The sequence below is a fragment of the Bos indicus genome, chromosome 6 (genome assembly GCF_029378745.1).
Source record: "Bos indicus isolate NIAB-ARS_2022 breed Sahiwal x Tharparkar chromosome 6, NIAB-ARS_B.indTharparkar_mat_pri_1.0, whole genome shotgun sequence".
Taxonomy (NCBI): domain Eukaryota; kingdom Metazoa; phylum Chordata; class Mammalia; order Artiodactyla; family Bovidae; genus Bos; species Bos indicus.
Genome location: NC_091765.1, coordinates 71,735,984 through 71,754,716, shown reverse-complemented (window position 1 = coordinate 71,754,716; position 18,733 = coordinate 71,735,984). Strand labels below are relative to the sequence as shown.

Here is an 18,733-nt window from a genome sequence, read left to right as displayed (position 1 = left end):
ACCCTTTTAAAGTACAAATTCAATGATTTTTAGTATATTCACATCTCCACTGTCTTACTCCAGAACATTTTCATCACCTTTAAAAGGAAACCTCTTGCAAAAGGAATCCTCCATACTTATTAGCAGCCCCTCTTTTCTCTCCCCAGCCCCTGGAAACTTGTCTATTTTCTGTCTGTATGGAGTTGCCTCTTCTGGATATTATGTATAAATGGAATCATACCGTATGTAGCCTTTTGTGTCTTTCTCCACTTAGCATAATCTTTTCAGTGTTCCTCCATGTTGTAGTACACATCAGTACTGCATCCAATTTTCTGGCTCTGGTGTGGATTTCTACAGTGTTCTCCCTGCCTCTACTGGGATCCCCTACAGCTTGTTCTCCACGAAAGCCAGGATGATGCTCTTCAAATGTAAATCAAATCACCTCACTCCTCTACTTAGAATCCTCTAAAGGCTTTCTATTTTACTTAGAGAACAATTTTTTTTTTTTTTTTTACTTTACAATATTGTATTGGTTTTACCATACATCAACATGAATCCGCCACGCGTATACACGTGTTCCCAATCCTGAACCCCCCTCCCACCTCCCTCCTCATACCATCCCTCTGGGTCATCCCAGTGCACCAGCCCCAAGCTTCCTGTACCCTGCATCGAACCTGGACTGGTGATTCGTTTCTTATATGATATTATACATCTTTCAATGCCATTCTCCCAAATCATCCCCTGCCTTCTCTCCCACAGAGTCCAAAAGACTGTTCTATACATCTGTGTCTCTTTTGCTGTCTCACTTCTCATGGTCTCCAAAACCTTTCACTGATCAGGACCCTACCTTACCTACTTCAAATATCAGCCCCACATACTGCAATTACTCTAACAATTCTGTACCAGTTCCATTGGCTTCCTTCTGCTCCTGGGTCATTTCAGGCTTGGCTTTTCTTTCCGTTTCTGCCTTAGGGCCTTTGCATGTGATAGTCCCTTTGCCTGGAACTCTTTTTTTCATAGATCGTTCCATGATTGGTTTCTTATCTTTCAGGCCTCCCATATCATCCCTTCAAATGGCTACCCAAGATGATCCTGCGTCAAGTGTCTTTTTCCCAGCTCCCAGTCACCGTCTATCATATCATTACTCTGTTTTAATTTCTCTATAGCATTCACTACCATCTGAAATTGTTTCATTTATTTACTTGCTTATTATCTGCCTCTCCTTGAAAGCCTATAACTCCATGAAGGCCAAGACTTTAACTTAGTTACCGCTGTATCCCAAGCTTCTAAAATGGAGCCTAGAAGGTGCTCAATTAATATTTGAAGGAATGCATGGCTATCTTGCCTAGAACTCCTAAATCTTCCAGATCGTGCCCCTTTTCTCAGCTCCTAAAGCTGGATCTCTTTACCTGTTACTAGACTTTGCCAACTCCTGCCTGCCTGAATTTCCATCTGTTGTTGATTCTCCCATTCTCTTGACATTCAGCCATCCTCCCCTTCCTAATGCTCTCCATGATGACTTTTCTAGATACCCCAGTCACAAGCTAGCAGGTCTCAGTAGTTTGTAGGGCCATCATCTAATCGAGCCTTCATTCTTATAGATTATAAACAAAAAGCAAAATCCAGTTGCCAATTTGCAAGAGAGAAATAGGTGAGAGGAATCAGCCTGGAACCAAGAATCAAACTTTCAGTCTTGAATGGAGTAAGGAGGAATGCTTTAGATGCTGCACTATACCTGGTGGTACATACTGATGTATAAGCTCAATCGAAATACAGATCAGAATGCTAAGAAAATTGTTAAGCCTCTACTGTAGAGATGTGGAATCTAGCTTCTTTGGAATACTTGGACAAAAGGGGACCTTGGGAATCGGCTTTCTTCCATTTAGTCAATTGTGGAATGCCCTCCAGCCCCCGCCCCGTACCTTTGCTCTTAGGAAAGTGTCTATTTTCCTTCATTCCCCCATCTATTTTCTCTTATCATCCAAGTCACACAATAGCATGTTCATTTGACTACAAGACTTTTAAAAAGCATTTCTTCAAAAATAACAACTCATATATACTGAGTAAAGGAAAAGTCATAAGTAGGGAGGAAAGAATTGCCACACAATTAACCAACAAATGCTCCAGATGCATAAAGCTTTTCTATAATGGGTAAGAAAAACCTAACAACCCAAAGGGGAAGAATGGAAAAGAGATAAAGGACAATTCACTGAAGAGAAAACAATGATGGCCAATACCTTTGTGAAAAGATATTCAACCTCATTAGTTAGTGGGAATTGCAAATTAAATCCACAATGAGATGCCACCCCCACCCGTATGGCAAAGGTTTTTTCAAGAATGTGCAGCAATGGAAGCTTCATGCACTGCTGGTGGGGTGTTGTTCTTTTTCAGTTGCTCAGTCGTGTCCGACTCTTTGCAACCCCATCGACTGCAGCACACCAGGCTTCCCTGTCCTTCACCATCTCACGGAGCTTGCTCAAACTCATGTCCATTGGGTCAGTGATGCCATCCAACCATCTTGTCCTCTGTTGATGTATAAATTGATACAATGCATTTGAAAACAATCCATAGTTTACCTGGACCTATGACCTAATAACATTATTGCTAGCTATATAATTCAGAAAACTCTTGCATACATGTACCAAGGGCCATGTACCAGAACATCCAGAGCAGCCTGATTCATGCAGAAAAAACTTGTCATACATGAGTCATTTCTTTTCCTGACCTCTAGAAGTATTGAAAAACATCAAGCCCACTATTTCAGGCTTCTCTGTTTTCATTGACATCTCACCCCCGAAGGCGGCCAAGACTAGTGATCTTTCAGTGTGCGTCCAGGAGATACAAGGAAGGCAGTGGGAAACCAGAGCCCCCTCCACCCACCCACATCCTTACTTCATTTACATCCTCTGTACTCTTAATGCTTTTTCACTACTTTGGGAATAAATAAAAGCACATGCAACCTTAAATCTATTCTCATCTATCTTTGAACCTGGACCAGACTCTACATAATCTGGCCTTGCTCACGTGTTTCTTGGATATAAAGAACTTTAAAGTGTAGGCATTACTTTTTCACTCTATCAGGGTTACTCTCTTTCCTCTCTGTATTTATGACAGAGCACTATCCCAGTGGCCTTGTAATACAGCTATTTGACTATAGATTTTGGGTCCTTTATCAAACTGTAATTTCCTTTAGGAAGACTAGTAAATGTATCCGTAAGGACATGCCTTGCCTGTAGTGGACTGTACAGTGCATGTCTGATACATTAAAATCCCTGATTTAGGAGAGAAGCATCTTTACAGAGTAGAATGACCAGTGGCTCCCTCACATGCTGATATCTTTATATATTTTTTTAAGTTGCTTGGTCATGTCCGACTCTTGTGACTCCATGGACTATACAGTTCATGGAATTCTCCAGGCCAGAATACTGGAGTGGGTGGCCTTTCCCCTCTCCAGGGGATTTTCCCAACCCAGGGATCGAACCCAGCTCTCCCACATTGCAGGCGGATTCTTTACCAGCTGAGCCACAAGGGAAGCCTGATATCCTTGGGTGGATTGTTTAATATCTCTAAGCTCATCAAATGAGAATCATAATAAAGTACTTTCACATCCCCGAGATGCCATGAATATTAAATACATAGCATGGGAAGGTGCCTGATACAAAGATGTTCCTTAAGAAATGTTATTGTATTTCCTTTTCTACCCTTCCCTCAGAGTTCCTTTCAAAAGGAGGTCAAATAAGATCCCTCTTCCTTGTTTCTGGAAGAGGAAATTAAAACCACATCAGCTAGTGTGCTGGAGAAGGCTGATTCATGGATATTTCCCCCTAGGAAGGAAACTGTGGAGAGGGATAGTAGAAGTCAGGTCACTCTGGAAATCAGACTGCAACTGCTAGGAAGTGACAGCAGGAGAAATGCACAGAAAGGGAGGTATTACCTTAAGGCTTGCAATTCTACGGGAGAGTCAGAGACCTTCCAGAACTGTTAGAAAGGTCCATGTGGTCAAGCCTCAGCAGTCCTTTTGTTTTTTTTTAACTGTCTTTAACAGACAACTGCTTTCCCCTAAAAGATCTCAGACCTGATAGGAATTTGGGGAACACCATCCCTGGTGCCTTAGAGGGTAAAGAATCTGCTGGCAATGTGGGAGACCTGGGTTCGATCCTTGGGTTGGCAAGATCCCCTGGAGGAGGCATGGCAACCCACTCCAGTATTCTTGCCTGGAGAATCCCCATGGACAGAGGAGCCTGGCGAGCTACAGTCCATGGGGTGGCAAAGAGTCCTGATTGAACGACTAAGCACAGCACCACCTTCCCTGGTGGCTCAGTCGGTAAACAATCTGTCTGCAGTGCAGGAGGCCCAGTTTCGATCCCTGAGTTGGGAAGATCCCCTGGAGAAGGAAATGGCAGCCCACTCCAGTATTCTTGTCTGGAAAATTCCATGGACAGAGGAGACTGGTGGGCTGCAGTCCATGAGGTCGCAAAGAGTCAGGCGACTAACACTAACTATCCACCATGAGCCAGTACTGCTCTAAGATTCCCTGGGCGTGTACCAGGAGCTGGGGATGAACAGGGCAACAGAACAGAGGTGCTTGCACCGAGGTGGCTTCTGGAGCTCTGGACAAGAGGTGCCGCACAGTCGGGTGGGGCAGAGAAGGCTTTCCGGGGAGGGTGCAGAGGGGTCGTCTCTGGCAGAGCATCACCACCAGCAAGTTTAAAAGCCGGGATACCAGCCTCTTCTGGCCGCCTGGTTTGCATTCCCCTCCGGCTCCCCTTCAGTGCTTCCAAAGAAAGGAACGGACATGCTTCGTTTTAATTCCATGATCCTCCATTCCAGAGACCCTAGGGCGAGGAGGGTGAAAGATGCGTGGTACCTTGAGTCAGAAACTCGTGCATGGGGTGCGGGGTGGGGCGGGTTGGGAGTGACGCGAGAAGGCCGGGGGCGGGAGGTGACGCGCGCGCGGGGACCTAGCCGCCTCGGCTCACGTGTCCGCGAGATTTAAAAGTTGGCAGCGCGTGGGGCGGTCGGTCTGGACGCGGAGCCGGGAGAACAGCGAGCCGGGGACGCAGAAGCTCGACTGGAGCACTGCTCGGAGTGCGCGGCAGGTGCAGCGCAGGGTCCCGGGATGCTGCGAGCCGCGAGCCGTCGCCCCGAGCCGCCCGCGGGACATGTGGCCGCTGGGTCCCCGCTCCTGCTGCTGCTACTGCTGTCCTGCTGCGCGGACGCCTGCGGAGGTAAGAGGACCCCGCGCCCCCTGGGACACCCGCGCCGCGTCCAGTCCAGTGCCTCTTCTCCCCGCTCCATTCCTCGATCTCTTATCTCCTTTTCTCGTCTTTACTCTTGGCCGGTGGGATTTGCCACCCCCTCGCGCCGCGGCGCTCGTGTCGCCACCCCAGGGCAGCCAGGGCGCACGTGTCTGTGGCCCGGCTCGAGCCTGGACCTGAGCCTGGGGGAAACTCCCAAACCGGGCAGCCCCCTCAGACTCGGGATGTCCAGCTCGCATGATTTATGGGTAACGGGAGTTAAAATAGTGAAAATTAAAATGCTTTTCCTTTGATTACAATTACTGGAGGGTTGACAATAAAGCAAAACTAGAGTGGGTGTGATACTTCCCCTGCTAATGCGAGGTCAACTTGGAAAGTGCTGTTTTCTTGGTGAGTGAGCTCCGGTGGTGAGTTACTGTTCAGGTAACCCCGAGCAGTAACAGGCCCCTTTCTAGCAGTATGGAAAGGGAGAGCGTGGGCTCTGTGCCTCATAGGTCATTCCGCACCGGATCAGGAATACAGAGTTGGAGAAGCAAGTGTGCAAGCCCGCCTTTCCGTCACTGCTGCAGCTAAAGCCACTGAAGGCAGCTACGATTTGATAGTAACAAGGACTTCTGTGCCTCGCTTAGAGGAAGTGAAAGTGTTAGTTGCTCGGTCGTGTCCGACTCTTTGAGACCCCACGGACCGTAGCCCGCCAGGCTCCTCTGTCCTTGGGATTCTCTAGGCAAGAATACTGGAGTGGGTTGCCACTTTCTCCCCCAGGGGATCTTCCCGACCCAGGGATTGAACCTGGGTCTCCTGCATTGGCAGGCAGAATTCTTCACCATCTGAACCACCAGCGAAGCCGTGGCTTAGAGATAAAACGGGGGGAAAGCAAAAGCAAGGTCTGGAAGGGGTGTCCAAAGCTTCGGACTTGGGATAGAGTGGATATAACCAGTTCCAGTGGAAAAGATCACTTCCCTGCTCCCTTAAGGTTACCTTTCCAAGTAGCCTGAGGGGACCATCCCTCATCTGCCAGCTTTGAGCCAGGGCCCTCCTGGGCCAGCGGTAGCCCTACTAAGATCTTGAATTTTCTAGATCCGCAGCGGGTCCCCTTAGTTTCCCTCTACTCTCCTCTCAGTGGTGTAAGGGAGGGCTGTTTCATCATTGTCCGTAATGTTAGGACTTGAAGCCAGTAGTGTGGGAACCTTCCCTAACCTGTAGCCCAGCCCCCTATTAGAGATGGGGGAGCTGACACATCATTCTTTTCCTAATGGAGCTATTTTTATTGCTGTCCTCTCATTGTTTTTCCCCTTTCCTTGGGGCATTTGAGATTCAGAGAGGTGGGGACTTGTCGGCTTGAAAAGCAGGGTAATTTGGTTGTGAAATGTAAGCAGTAGAAGCTAGGAGACCTAAACCTTCTCCATCGCATATTCAGCAGTGATACAGCATGCCTTTTGCAAAGTCATGTTAATCTTTTTCCGTTTTAAATTTGTTATTGGTAAAATTAGGATGGTCACTTTTATCTACCTTATTCAGAAAGCAGATAATCATAGTTTAATTTTTTTCTCTGTGAAGCAAATATACTTTCCATGCATGTTAAGTACTATATGCTTGCAGTGAATTTTGCATCAGTGAGAGAGAACTTCTTTTAGCAGAGGGATACAGGGGAATTTTCAGGCTCCTGGTGATTGGGCAGAAACTATAGGAAGCAGCAGCCATTTTCTAAAAACAGCAAGTCTTGGGTGTTATTTCCACAAGAGGGTATCTGCTGGTTGACCAATCATCTCGTAAATATCCCCACTGTTTCTTAAGTTAAGGGATGAGATACCTCCTTCCCTACACAGAAATCCCCCTAGACTACCCTTTTGGGTCTTCTTTCCCCTTCAGACCTGCTGTTAATACTAAAATATTAATTTTATCTCTCTAAAAATGTGATGAGAAGGGAAGAGGGTGAATTTACCCTCATCTGATCTGCCATGGTGATCTGCTATATTCCTGAGCCCTGACAATAGCACTGGAGGGGAAGCTTGACATACATAAGCCAAGCTGGGAGATAATCCACGAAGGTTAATCATTATGCAAGGTGCAAGTGGATGTATCAAAAAACAACAAAGCAAATGCCACAAAGCCAGAGGGGGGAAAATCATGTCAATAGTGTAGCATCCTCGGCAAAAATGAGTTAGCAGAGATGCAAATGGCAATAAAAAGGTAAAGGGCCAGCCACAGAGTTGGTGGCTGGAAATAGTTTACCGTTCAAAGAACATTAAAATGAAGACAGAAATTTCCTAAAAGAGAGGTACCTTTGGATATCTGCAACAAACTATCTTTTTTTAAAATTTTTATTTTATTTTTAAACTTTACAATATTTATTGGTTCTGCCATGTATAGAAATGAATCCGCCACAGGCATACACGTGTTCCCCATCCTGAACCCTCCTCCCTCCTCCCTCCCCATACCATCCCTCTGGGTCGTCCCAGTGCACCAGCCCCAAGCATCCAGTATCATGCATCAAACCTGGACTGGCGACTCGTCTCATATATGATATTATACATATTTCAATACCATTCTCCCAAATCTTCCCACCCTCTCCCTCTCCCACAGAGTCCAAAAGACTGTTCTATACATCAGTGTCTCTTTTGCTGTCTCGTATACAGGGTTATTGTTACCATCTTTCTAAATTCCATATATATGCGTTAGTATACTGTATTGGTGTTTTTCTTTCTGGCTTACTTCACTCTGTATAATAGGCTCCAGTTGCATCCACCTCATTAGAACTGATTCAAATGTATTCTTTTTAATGGCTGAGTAATACTCCATTGTGTATATGTACCACTGCTTTCTTATCCATTCATCTGCTGATGGACATCTAGGTTGCTTCCATGTCCTGGCTATTATAAACAGTGCTGCAATGAACATTGGGGTACATGTGTCTCTTTCCCTTCTGGTTTCCTCAGTGTGTATGCCCAGCAGTGGGATTGCTGGATCATAAGGCAGTTCTATTTCCAGTTTTTTAAGGAATCTCCACACTGTTCTCCATAGTGGCTGTACTAGTTTGCATTCCCACCAATAGTGTAAGAGGGTTCCCTTTTCTCCACACCCTCTCCAGCATTTATTGCTTGTAGACTTTTGGATCGCAGCCATTCTGACTGGCATGAAATGGTACCTCATAGTGGTTTTGATTTGCATTTCTCTGATAATGAGTGATGTTGAGCATCTTTTCATGTGTTTGTTAGCCATCTGTATGTCTTCTTTGGAGAAATGTCTATTTAGTTCTTTGGCCCATTTTTTGATTGGGTCATTTATTTTTCTGGAATTGAGCTGTAGGAGTTGCTTGTATATTTTTGAGATTACTTGTTTGTCAGTTGCTTCATTTGCTATTATTTTCTCCCATTCTGAAGGCTGTCTTTTCACCTTGCTTATAGTTTCCTTTGTTGTACAGAAGCTTTTAAGTTTAATTAGGTCCCATTTGTTTATTTTTGCTTTTATTTCCAATATTCTGGGAGGTGGGTCATAGAGGATCCTGCTGTGATGTATGTCGGAGAGTGTTTTGCCTATGTTCTCCTCTAGGAGTTTTATAGTTTCAGGTCTTACGTTGAGATCTTTAATCCATTTTGAGTTTATTTTTGTGTATGGTGTTAGAAAGTGCTCTAGTTTCATTCTTTTACAAGTGGTTGACCAGTTTTCCCAGCACCACTTGTTAAAGAGATTGTCTTTAATTCATTGTATATTCTTGCCTCCTTTGTCAAAGATAAGGTGTCCATATGTGCGTGGATTTATCTCTGGGCTTTCTATTTTGTTCCATTGACCTATATTTCTGTCTTTGTGCCAGTACCATACTGTCTTGATGAGTGTGGCTTTGTAGTAGAGCCTGAAGTCAGGCAGGTTGATTCCTCCAGTTCCATTCTTCTTTCTCAAGATAGCTTTGGCTATTCGAGGTTTTTTGTATTTCCATACAAATTGTGAAATTATTTGTTCTGCAACAAACTATCTTTTGACACAGCCTCTGACAAGAAGTGATGAAGTGCCCAAGACTGAATTAAGAAGTGTGTTTTCCTACTCATGAAATAGTTCTTGAAATTCAGTCAGCAGTAATGATTTATGACTTCCAAATCCTACACTAGCTAAGTACTAGCAATGAGAAAAGAAAATGGACACTACTTTTAGAATAGCAGGATCTGCTTTTCTTTCTCTTACACATGGTGTATTTTCAGATGCACAAGCTGTTGATCCATATTATTTGCATTAGTTACATTGTTCAGTACAAAACTAAAGATTTCCCTTTATGAGATAGTGTTAAGTATAAATATCTTGAAACTGATCAAAAATAGTGCAGTTGTTAACACAACAGTGTAAATCAGCTGTGTGTGTGCCTGTGCACTTAGTTGTGTCCAACTCTTGGTGACCCCATGGACCCCATGGACCCCACGGACTGTAGCCCACCAGGCTCCTGTCTATGGAGTTTTCCAGGCAGGAAAACTGGAGTGGATTGCCATTTCCTACTCCAGGGGATCTTTTGGACCCAGGGATCAAATTCAACATTGGCAGGCAGATTCTTTACCACTGTGCCACCTGGGAAGCTCTACTCTTAATAAAAGCCCTACTTTTAATAAAAATTAAAAGCAAAAAAAAAAAAAAATCCATTGCCGTTTTTAGAATATAGAAGAGAGTGGCACTGTCCTGACAGTATTTGGGAAGGTCTCTAGCACTACTATTTGCTAGTGTAAAGCCCACATCCTGGGTATATTGAGAGGAAAAGCACAGCTTTAGTTAACAAATAGACAAAGGGGACATTTTTTCCTCTTATGTTTGGATTCAGTCATAGGATATTAATGCTTTTCTACAAATTATAGGTAAACATTTAAAAATTCTGGTTTCTCTAACCTTTCTACCCTGAGACTGTGTTTATGTGTTTTGTGTAAGAGCCACAAAGTATCCCTTTTTTATTATATAAATACTTGGGACTAAGTTAGACAGTGGCAGTTTTGGTGTGGCCCGGGCCAGCTTGGGGACATGGAAGGAGACAAAGCCTCAAAGGTCTTGGTAAGGCTGTAGGGAGGGGGTGCTTCCACTTTTACTGGAGGGTGGAGGATAGTCAAGCAAAGAAAGAATATGAAATTGTCTTCTTTAAACAGAAATGCCCTGTCAAAAAGAGATTAACCCTGGTATGATGAGTGGAGAAATCAAAAGCACAGGCAGGTGAAGATTGCATCCAACAAGTGAAATTCCTTGTGTATTTCCTTGCATCATACTTGACTCTGGTTCTCTTCAATCAAATACTGCTCTCTGCCTTTATCCCCCTTACTTTTACCTTCCTGTTTTTCAAAGCTGTGTACGCCTAGTAACAATAGGTGAGTAATGCATTCGAGCTGTGAGGAATAGTCCGATGGCCTGTTAGATGTCTTTCATGAGAATATTCATACCCCTCTTTTGGAATTATTCAGACTTGTTAAAAACCTTAGACCTGAAACGTTTCTTTGAGCTGCCTAGTTCTGTCAAATAAGAGGCATCCTCTGTTTCTTTCTGCAATGCAGTGCTCACTGCCTCTGGCTGTTCACTGTTACCCATGGACTAGCCGCATCAGTTTATCACCAGGAAGCTTGCTAGAAATGCAGACTCTTGGACCTGTACCCAAATCACTGAATCAGAATCTCATTTAGTCAGATCACCAGATGTTTTGTATAAAAATTTGAGAAGCACAGCTTTATCCGTTTCTGAAAACAGAATCAACTTAGAGTAACAGTCACCAGACAATAATGTCTTTGAGATATACCTTTGGGCTAGGATAAGAAATATATAATTGAGAAGTGTGTAAGATTGTTTGTGTACCTAGAATAGCTGTCCCATGAAAGGGGATTCAAATAAATGAACTCTCGACTATGGACTACATGATCCATGTAAGTTACTTCTAATGCTGGGTACAGAAAATGTAGTTAAATACTGTTACTTTTATTAGAAATTAGCTTCAATAACAGTATAAATTTGAGTGAACTCAAAGCAAGACTTGACTGAAAAGTGGTAGAATTAGGGGGAAAAATCTGTTAGGATTTGGAATCAGTCATACCTGGTTTGAGGGCTTCCCAGGTGGCTCAAGTGGTAAATAATCTGCCTGCCAGTGCAGGAGCCAGAGGAGACCCAGGTTGGATCCCTGGGTTGGAAAGATCCTCTAGAGGAGGAAATGACAACTCACTCCAGTATTCTTGCCTGAGAAATCCCATGTGCAGAGGACCTTGGCGGGCTACAGTCCATCAGGTCACAAAAAGTCAGACATGACTGAGCCTGCACGGAGACCTGATTTGAAATCTGCTTCTGATACGTATGTATTTTGGTGACCTGAGACAAATTATTTAATCTTTCCTTCCTTCAGTTTCCTCATCTTAAAATGGGAATAAGGAGAATAGCTACCTTAAAAGGTTGGTTTAAAGGTTTAAGGACATGACAGGTTTTAATGCTCAACATAGTGCCTGTGGATTCCCTGGTGGCTCAAATGGTAAAGAATCCACCTGCAATGCATGAGACCCAGGTTCTGCCCCTGGATCGGGAGGATCCCCTGGAGAAAGGAATGACAACGCACTCCAGAATTCTTGCCTGGAGAATTCCATGGACAGAGGAGCCTGGTGGGTTACAGTCCATGGAGTTGCAGAGTCAGGCATGACTGAGAGACTAATACTTTCATTTTCACAAAAGGGTATTTTCTTAATTTTAGTAAGAATAAATATATATAATAAACAATAATTACATTTAAAATTTATAATTTATATAGCATGAATTAGAAAATTAAACCTGTGAAGAAAATATTACTTTAGAGGCTATAAGCTAGTTAACATTTTATTTCAACAATAATTAAGGCCTTAACAAGTAATTCTTTTTTTTTAAAGATCTTTACTGAGATACAGTTTATGTACCATAAAATTTATCTGTTTTAATTATGTAACTCAGTGATTTTTAAGTGGACTTAAATAGTTGGGCAGCCATTTGCCTATTCATGTTTCCTTTTTTTCTATTGATTTGAAGGAGTTCTATCCTATAAGGATATCTGCCATCACCTTTTATTAAATATGTTTCATACATTTTGAGAGTTTTTGTCTTTTAAATTAATTTGTGATGTATGGAATAAATAAGTTTTCATGAAGGTGGTCAAAAGGTACAAACTTCAGTTATAATAAAGTGTTAGTCACTCAATTGTGTCCGACTCTTTGTGACCCCATGGACTATAGCCCACCAGGCTCCTCTGTCCATGGAATTCTCCAGGCAAGACTACTGGAGAGGGTACCCATTCCCTTTTCCAAGGGATGTTCCCAACCCAGGGATTGAACCCTGATCTTCTGCACTGCGGGCAGATTCTTTAACATCTGAGCTACCAGGGAAGCCCCACTAGTTATAGCAAGTACTAGTGATTTACATACAAATAAACGTAAAGCTGTGTTTAACATTGTATTCATGCATTTACATGGATTTTATGTGATACTTCATCATCTGAGTTCTCTTTCATGATCACATTAGGAATACCCTGGAAGCATTGTCTTGCTTGAAAAATGATATTTCAATTGGTTGAACATCATTCTTTATACTATTTAGGTCAAACAAGGGCCAACACTAAACCCAAACTAAAAAAAAGTATGTGTCTGTAATAAATTTTTCTTCCTGCATTATCATACATAGTGGCATAAGTGACTCTTCAAGCATTCTGAATAAGTAGAATGGATTTCTTACTTTTTTATGCTCTGTTTTACAAAACTTTTAGTAATTTAACTTCTCCTTAACAAACGAAGTATTGATTCATCTCTACCAAAAAGAAGAGAGAGAGAAAGAAAAGAAAGAGTGTGCAGCTATCACAACAATACAATTTTCCATCACCCCCCAAAGATCTGTTATGTCCATTTGCAGTCAGTCCCCATTCCTATCCTCAGCCCTAAGCAGCCAGTAATCTAGCACTATAGATTTGCCTTCTCTGGATGTTCCATATTAATGGATTCATACATTTATATGTATGAATATAATCTTTTGCATTTGCTTATTTGATTTAGCACAGTCTGTTTGAGATTCAATACTGTTACAGCATATGTCAATAGTTCATTCCTTTTTATGGACCACAATTTTCCATTGTATGGATGTACTACATTTTGTTAATTCATTAGGTAATGGATATTTGGAGTGTTTATACTTCGGGGCTATTATGAATAATGCTACTATGCATGTTCATGTACAAGTTTTTGTGTGGACATATAAGTCTTTCACTCTTGAGAGTAATATCTTTGTAATGTTATTAAAGTTTGTTTAATAATTATGTCTCCTTGGTTGCTAGTGGTTTAGTTGCTAAGTCATGTCCAACTCTTTTGGGACCCCATGGGCTGTAGCCCTCCAGGCTCTTCTGTCCATGGGATTTCCCAAGCAAGAATACTGGAGTGGATTACTATTTCCTTCTCCAGAGGATCTTCCCCACTCAGGGATTGAACCCCAGTCTCCTGTATTGCAGGGGGATCTTTACCAACTGAACCACCAGGGAATCCTTATACTAAGTCAAATCCGGAGATACCTAATTGAACTAGGAGAAAAATGATATACAGTGAAAAATGAGAAATATCATCCCAAAATGAATTATATATAATGTTTAGTTTTAGGAGAAATATTGTAACATTAACTTGTGAATATAACTTTATTTTTAGGTGCTCCAGTATTGCCTCAAGGATTACAGCCTGAACAAGAATTACAGTTGTGGAAACAGGTAAAGAATTATCATTACACAAATTAGTGAAAATTTACCCTTTTAAAAATTATCATCGCAAAGTGAAATAATGTAATTGAGCTTTGTGATTTTAGCAACATTCTGAATTCATAATTTTTTTTATTAAATGAAAGAAATAAAGATGAAAAGAAACCAAAAATACTGTAAATGGTGAAGATGGCAGAAATAAATCCTAATAATAGAATAATGAGAATAAATATGAATATGCTAAAATACACCACTTAAAAGAGATTATCAGACCAGATGTTAAAAACAGATTAAGCAATATGGCCTAGGTAAAAGTCACACTTGAAGTAGAAAACAAAAAGTGGTTGAGAATGGAAAATGACACACCAAGTAAATATGAACTGCACAAAAATTGGAGTGGCAGTCTTAACATCTGATGAAATAGAATTCAAGTACATGAACCATTTTAACAGATAAATTTATGTTGATAAAAGAGCAACAGAGCGAAAAGATACAACCATCATTAATATGTATTAACAGAAGTGAAAGTGAAAGTGATCCCATGGACCATACAGTTCATGGAATTCTCCAGGTCAAAATACTGGAATGGGTAGCCTTTTCCTTCTCCAGGGGATCGTCCCAACCCAGGATCGAACCAGGGTATCCTGCATTGCAGATAGATTCTTTACCAACTGAGCTATCAGGGAAGCCCGTATTAACAGAAGAATCTCCAAACTTATTTAAGAATTGATAGAAATTCAGGGAAAAATAGATAAATGAACATTTGTAGTTGGAAATTTTAATATACCTCTCTCAAAACTGATAGTTAAAGCAAATAGCACACAAGTAGATATGTCAAAGACCTAACAATACAATTCATAAATTTGAGCTATTAGGAATATTTTTAAAAACATGTACTAAATAGTATACACATTCTTTTTGAATATAATTGGGGCATTTAAAAATGTAGACTGTATCTTAGAAGACAAGAAAGTTTCCATAAGTTAGAAAGGATCCATTTAAAATGTTTTCCAATTATAATGCAATAAAGTTAGGAAGTATTAACAAAGGTATAACTTAAATATCCCATTTGCTTGGAAAATATATGGCATTGGTAAATAGCTCTATGTTGAGAAGAATGATATAGAAACACTATAGGTCAAAGTTTGTATGCTACAGCTAAAACAGTAGCTAGAAAGAAACTTTAACTTCATATATATTTTTCATGACAAGAAAATTTAAAAACAAATATGCTTAGCATTCAGCTAAAAAATGAGGGGAAAGAACAACAGGGAAAATTCAAATAAACAGGAATGAAGTAAATAATAAAAATAAGGGCAGAAATAGATTTTTAAGAGAGAGAGAAGGAGAATGACAATACTAACAAAAGCATATATTTATTGTTTCAGAATGTTAATAAGCACTTGCAGTGCTGATTTTAAAAAGGCAGAGGGAAAGATAAAGATAAAAAAGGACAAAGACTGAAAAAGAGTAGATCATCAACAAAAATAGAGATTTTATAAATATTTTAAATAAGTATTATAGGCAATTGACTGGTGAAATTTGTACAACTCTATAAATAACACTAAAAACAGTGTATTGAACTGTACACTTTAAATGGATGAGTTGTATGAAGTGTAAATTGTGTCTCAATAAGCTCTTACCCCTCCCCCTAAGTATTATGGACAGCTATATGGTGATAATTTTGAAAACATAGATGAAATGGATAAATTCCTAGAAACAATACCTTATGCCCAAAAGATGCAACATTAATACATTAAGTACTGAAGAAACAATTTCTTCTTTCCTTGTAAAGTGAAAGTGTTAGTCGATCAGTTGTGTCTGACTCTGTGACCCTATGGACTGTAGCCCACCAAGCTCCTCTGTCCATGGAATTCTCCAGGCAAGAATACTGGAGTGGGTTGCCATTTCCTTCTCCAGGGGATCTTCCCGACCCAGCAATCAAACCCAGGTCGCCTGCATTGCAGGCAAACTCTTTACCATCTGAACCACCAGGAAAGCCCTCTTCCAATCGATGGCCAGAGTCCTCCAGTACTATGCTTACATACAGTAAATGCAGCTAAAGGGTCTCCGTAAAGTATAAGTTTCCTCTAGAATTCTATTATATAATGTTCACCTACTTAAGGAATTTCTCTTCTCCTTTCTTAAGAGTTTTGTTAATCCTAAATAAAATGTCAACTTAATCAAATATTTTACCTGAACCAACACTGAGATACGGAGAAGGCAATGGCACCCCACTCCAGGACTCTTGCCTGGAAAATCCCATGGACGGAGGAGCCTGGTGGGCTGCAGTCCATGGGGTCGCTGAGGGTTGGACACGACTGAGTGACTTCACTTTCACTTTTCACTTTCATGCATTGAAGGAAATGGCAGCCCACTCCAGTGTTCTTGCCTGGAGAATCCCAGGGACGGGGGAGCCTGGTGGGCTGCTGTCTATGGGGTCATACAGAGTCGGACACGACTGAAGTGACTTAGCAGCAGCAGCAGCAACACTGAGATAAGCAACATGCCTGTCAACCACCAATTGGCACTTGCTGTGGGTGCTTGCCATCTACCTCTACAAGGATTAAATCGTGTGCAGCTGCAGCTGTTGACCTTAAACACTTCCTGAAAAAGTTCAAGGTGGAGAGCAGAAATGAGGCACTCTGTGCTTCGGGAAACTCGCAGGACAAGTCTTCAGATAGTTAGATATTCTCAGGAACTGGTTTTATGATCTGAATTTTTATATCTCCTCTTCTCTAGAAAAGCACTAAAACCCTTCATGATGACAATTGTTTCTCATGACTAGCAGAAGCTTCAAAAGACCAGCAGAAACTCTCCTCAAAAAACTATGCACTCGATTGCATGTACTCTCCTTTTACCAAAATCACATATAAATTGTCCTTTCCCAGTACCTCTTTGGAGCTGTTTCTCAGAGCTAACTGGGGTGCTGTCTCCCAGGCTACAGTCCTCATACTGCCCCAAATAAAACTTGCAGCTTTCACTTTGTACGTTTTTTTTAAGTTGACGTGCCTTTTCTCCTTTAATCTATAATTGTGATGAATTACATAAACGAATTTCTCATTGAAACTATTAGAGCTAGGATGAGAATTCAGCAGAGTTTTGGATATAATACCAATATACAAGAATCACTAACATTTCTTTTCACTAAGAAAAAGTAATATGAAAATACTACATCATTCACAATGGCAACAAAAACTGTAAGTATTTAGGAATTAACCAAAAATACACAATAGCTTATATGAAAAAATAAAATTTTAATAAAGGAATTAGAAGATAATGCAAATATTTGGAGAGGCACTCTTTGCTGTTGGATGGAAAAATTAATTTAATGTAAGAAAAATATTGATTCTCCCCAAATAGTTGATGTAAATTCCATAAAATCAATGTAAACCCAATCAGAATTCCACTTAACTTTTGCTTGGAAAGTTTATAAATTTAACCTACAATTGATACAGAAAAATAAAGGTCTGCCAGTAGCTAAGGAACTTTCCCTACCAGATATCAAAAAATATTATATAAAACTGTACTAATAAAAAAGGCATAATGAGAGTGTAAGAACAGACAAACGAACTGGTGGAACTGAGACTAAAGCTTGGAGAGTTTAGCTGACATTGTCAGTATGCTGTCATTGTCCTTTGTCATTCACCATTCAAGCACACTCAAGACTTACTATTCTAACTGCGATCACCTGTGACTCTGCCTCTTTGACCTGTGCTCAGGACAGACCAGAAGTGCCTGGAACCAAATGCCTCCAGCACTGAAAACAGCCATCTGAAAAGCCACCCAGATATCCCCATGCTCTAGAATATCCCTCTCCTGGGTATGCAGCCCAAATATATTCTCCTACAGAACCGTATATGGGGACAGATACAAGGAGGTAATGGGCGGGGGGGGCGGCGTGGAGGGGACAGGCTATCCATCACGGGGAAGTAGGTAGGCAACATGAGTTGGAGGAACATTATAAAGGACTCTGTGGTAGTTAGGAGCAACACACTAGAGGTATCCAGGAACAGAGAGTGATCTTATAGTATTAGGGAAAAAAAAGTAAGAGAATATTATACACACACACCAAACAACAGTACAGATTTTATAAGAACATGCACAAACGAAGGATACACATCAAATACATTAGAAGAGTGGCCTTTGGGAGGATGGAATGAGAGTAGGCAGGGGATAGAAGAATAAATAAATAAAGCATGTCCAGTGGTGATGGCAAGCTATAAAGTGAGAACACCTTTTATACCTAAGCCACCTCTAACAAAATACATGATGGAAAAGATTGATGGTAAGGACCGAGCACTAAAGAGTCTTAAATAGCATAGAAACTCATAAAATCTCTTTCAAAAGTTTCTGCCTTGGTATATCATGATGTATGCTTGTTGTTGTTTAGTTGCTAAGTTGTGTCCGACTCTTTTGTGATCCCACAGACTATAGCCCACCAGGCTCCTCTGTCCCTGGGATTTCCTAGGCAGGAATACTAGAGTGGGTTGCCATTTCCTTCTCCAGGGGATCTTCCCTACCCAGGAATGGAATCCAAGTCTCCTGCATTGGCAGGCAGATTCTTTACCACTGAGCCACCAGGGAATCCCCAATAATACATGCTAGAAATATATTAATAAGGTGACAAATTAGATAATAGATATTAATGTAGAATATAAAAACATGTATTTTAGCTTGAAATTATATTTCTGTGAAAAATCTTTGAAAAAAACTTTTAGATGATAATGCTGGGGGCAAAATCAAATGGAGTTGTAAAACCACTATAAATTCTTTTATAAAAAATATTTTAAAAAAGTGTTTA

General features: G+C 41.1%; 1 protein-coding gene across 3 annotated transcripts in view; it reads left to right on the top strand.

Moving 5' to 3' along the window:
* The first annotated feature begins 4,991 nt into the window (after window positions 1-4,991).
* NMU (neuromedin U) overlaps window positions 4,992-18,733 on the top strand; it is a 33,509-nt gene continuing 19,767 nt past the window's right edge. For all 3 annotated transcript variants that reach the window (XM_070791453.1, XM_070791452.1, XM_019962140.2), the window contains exons 1-2: window positions 4,992-5,207; window positions 13,883-13,941. In XM_070791453.1, the coding sequence (XP_070647554.1) occupies window positions 5,099-5,207; window positions 13,883-13,941 (168 nt within the window). In that variant the 5' untranslated portion in view covers window positions 4,992-5,098. The remainder of the gene's footprint in view (window positions 5,208-13,882; window positions 13,942-18,733) is intronic.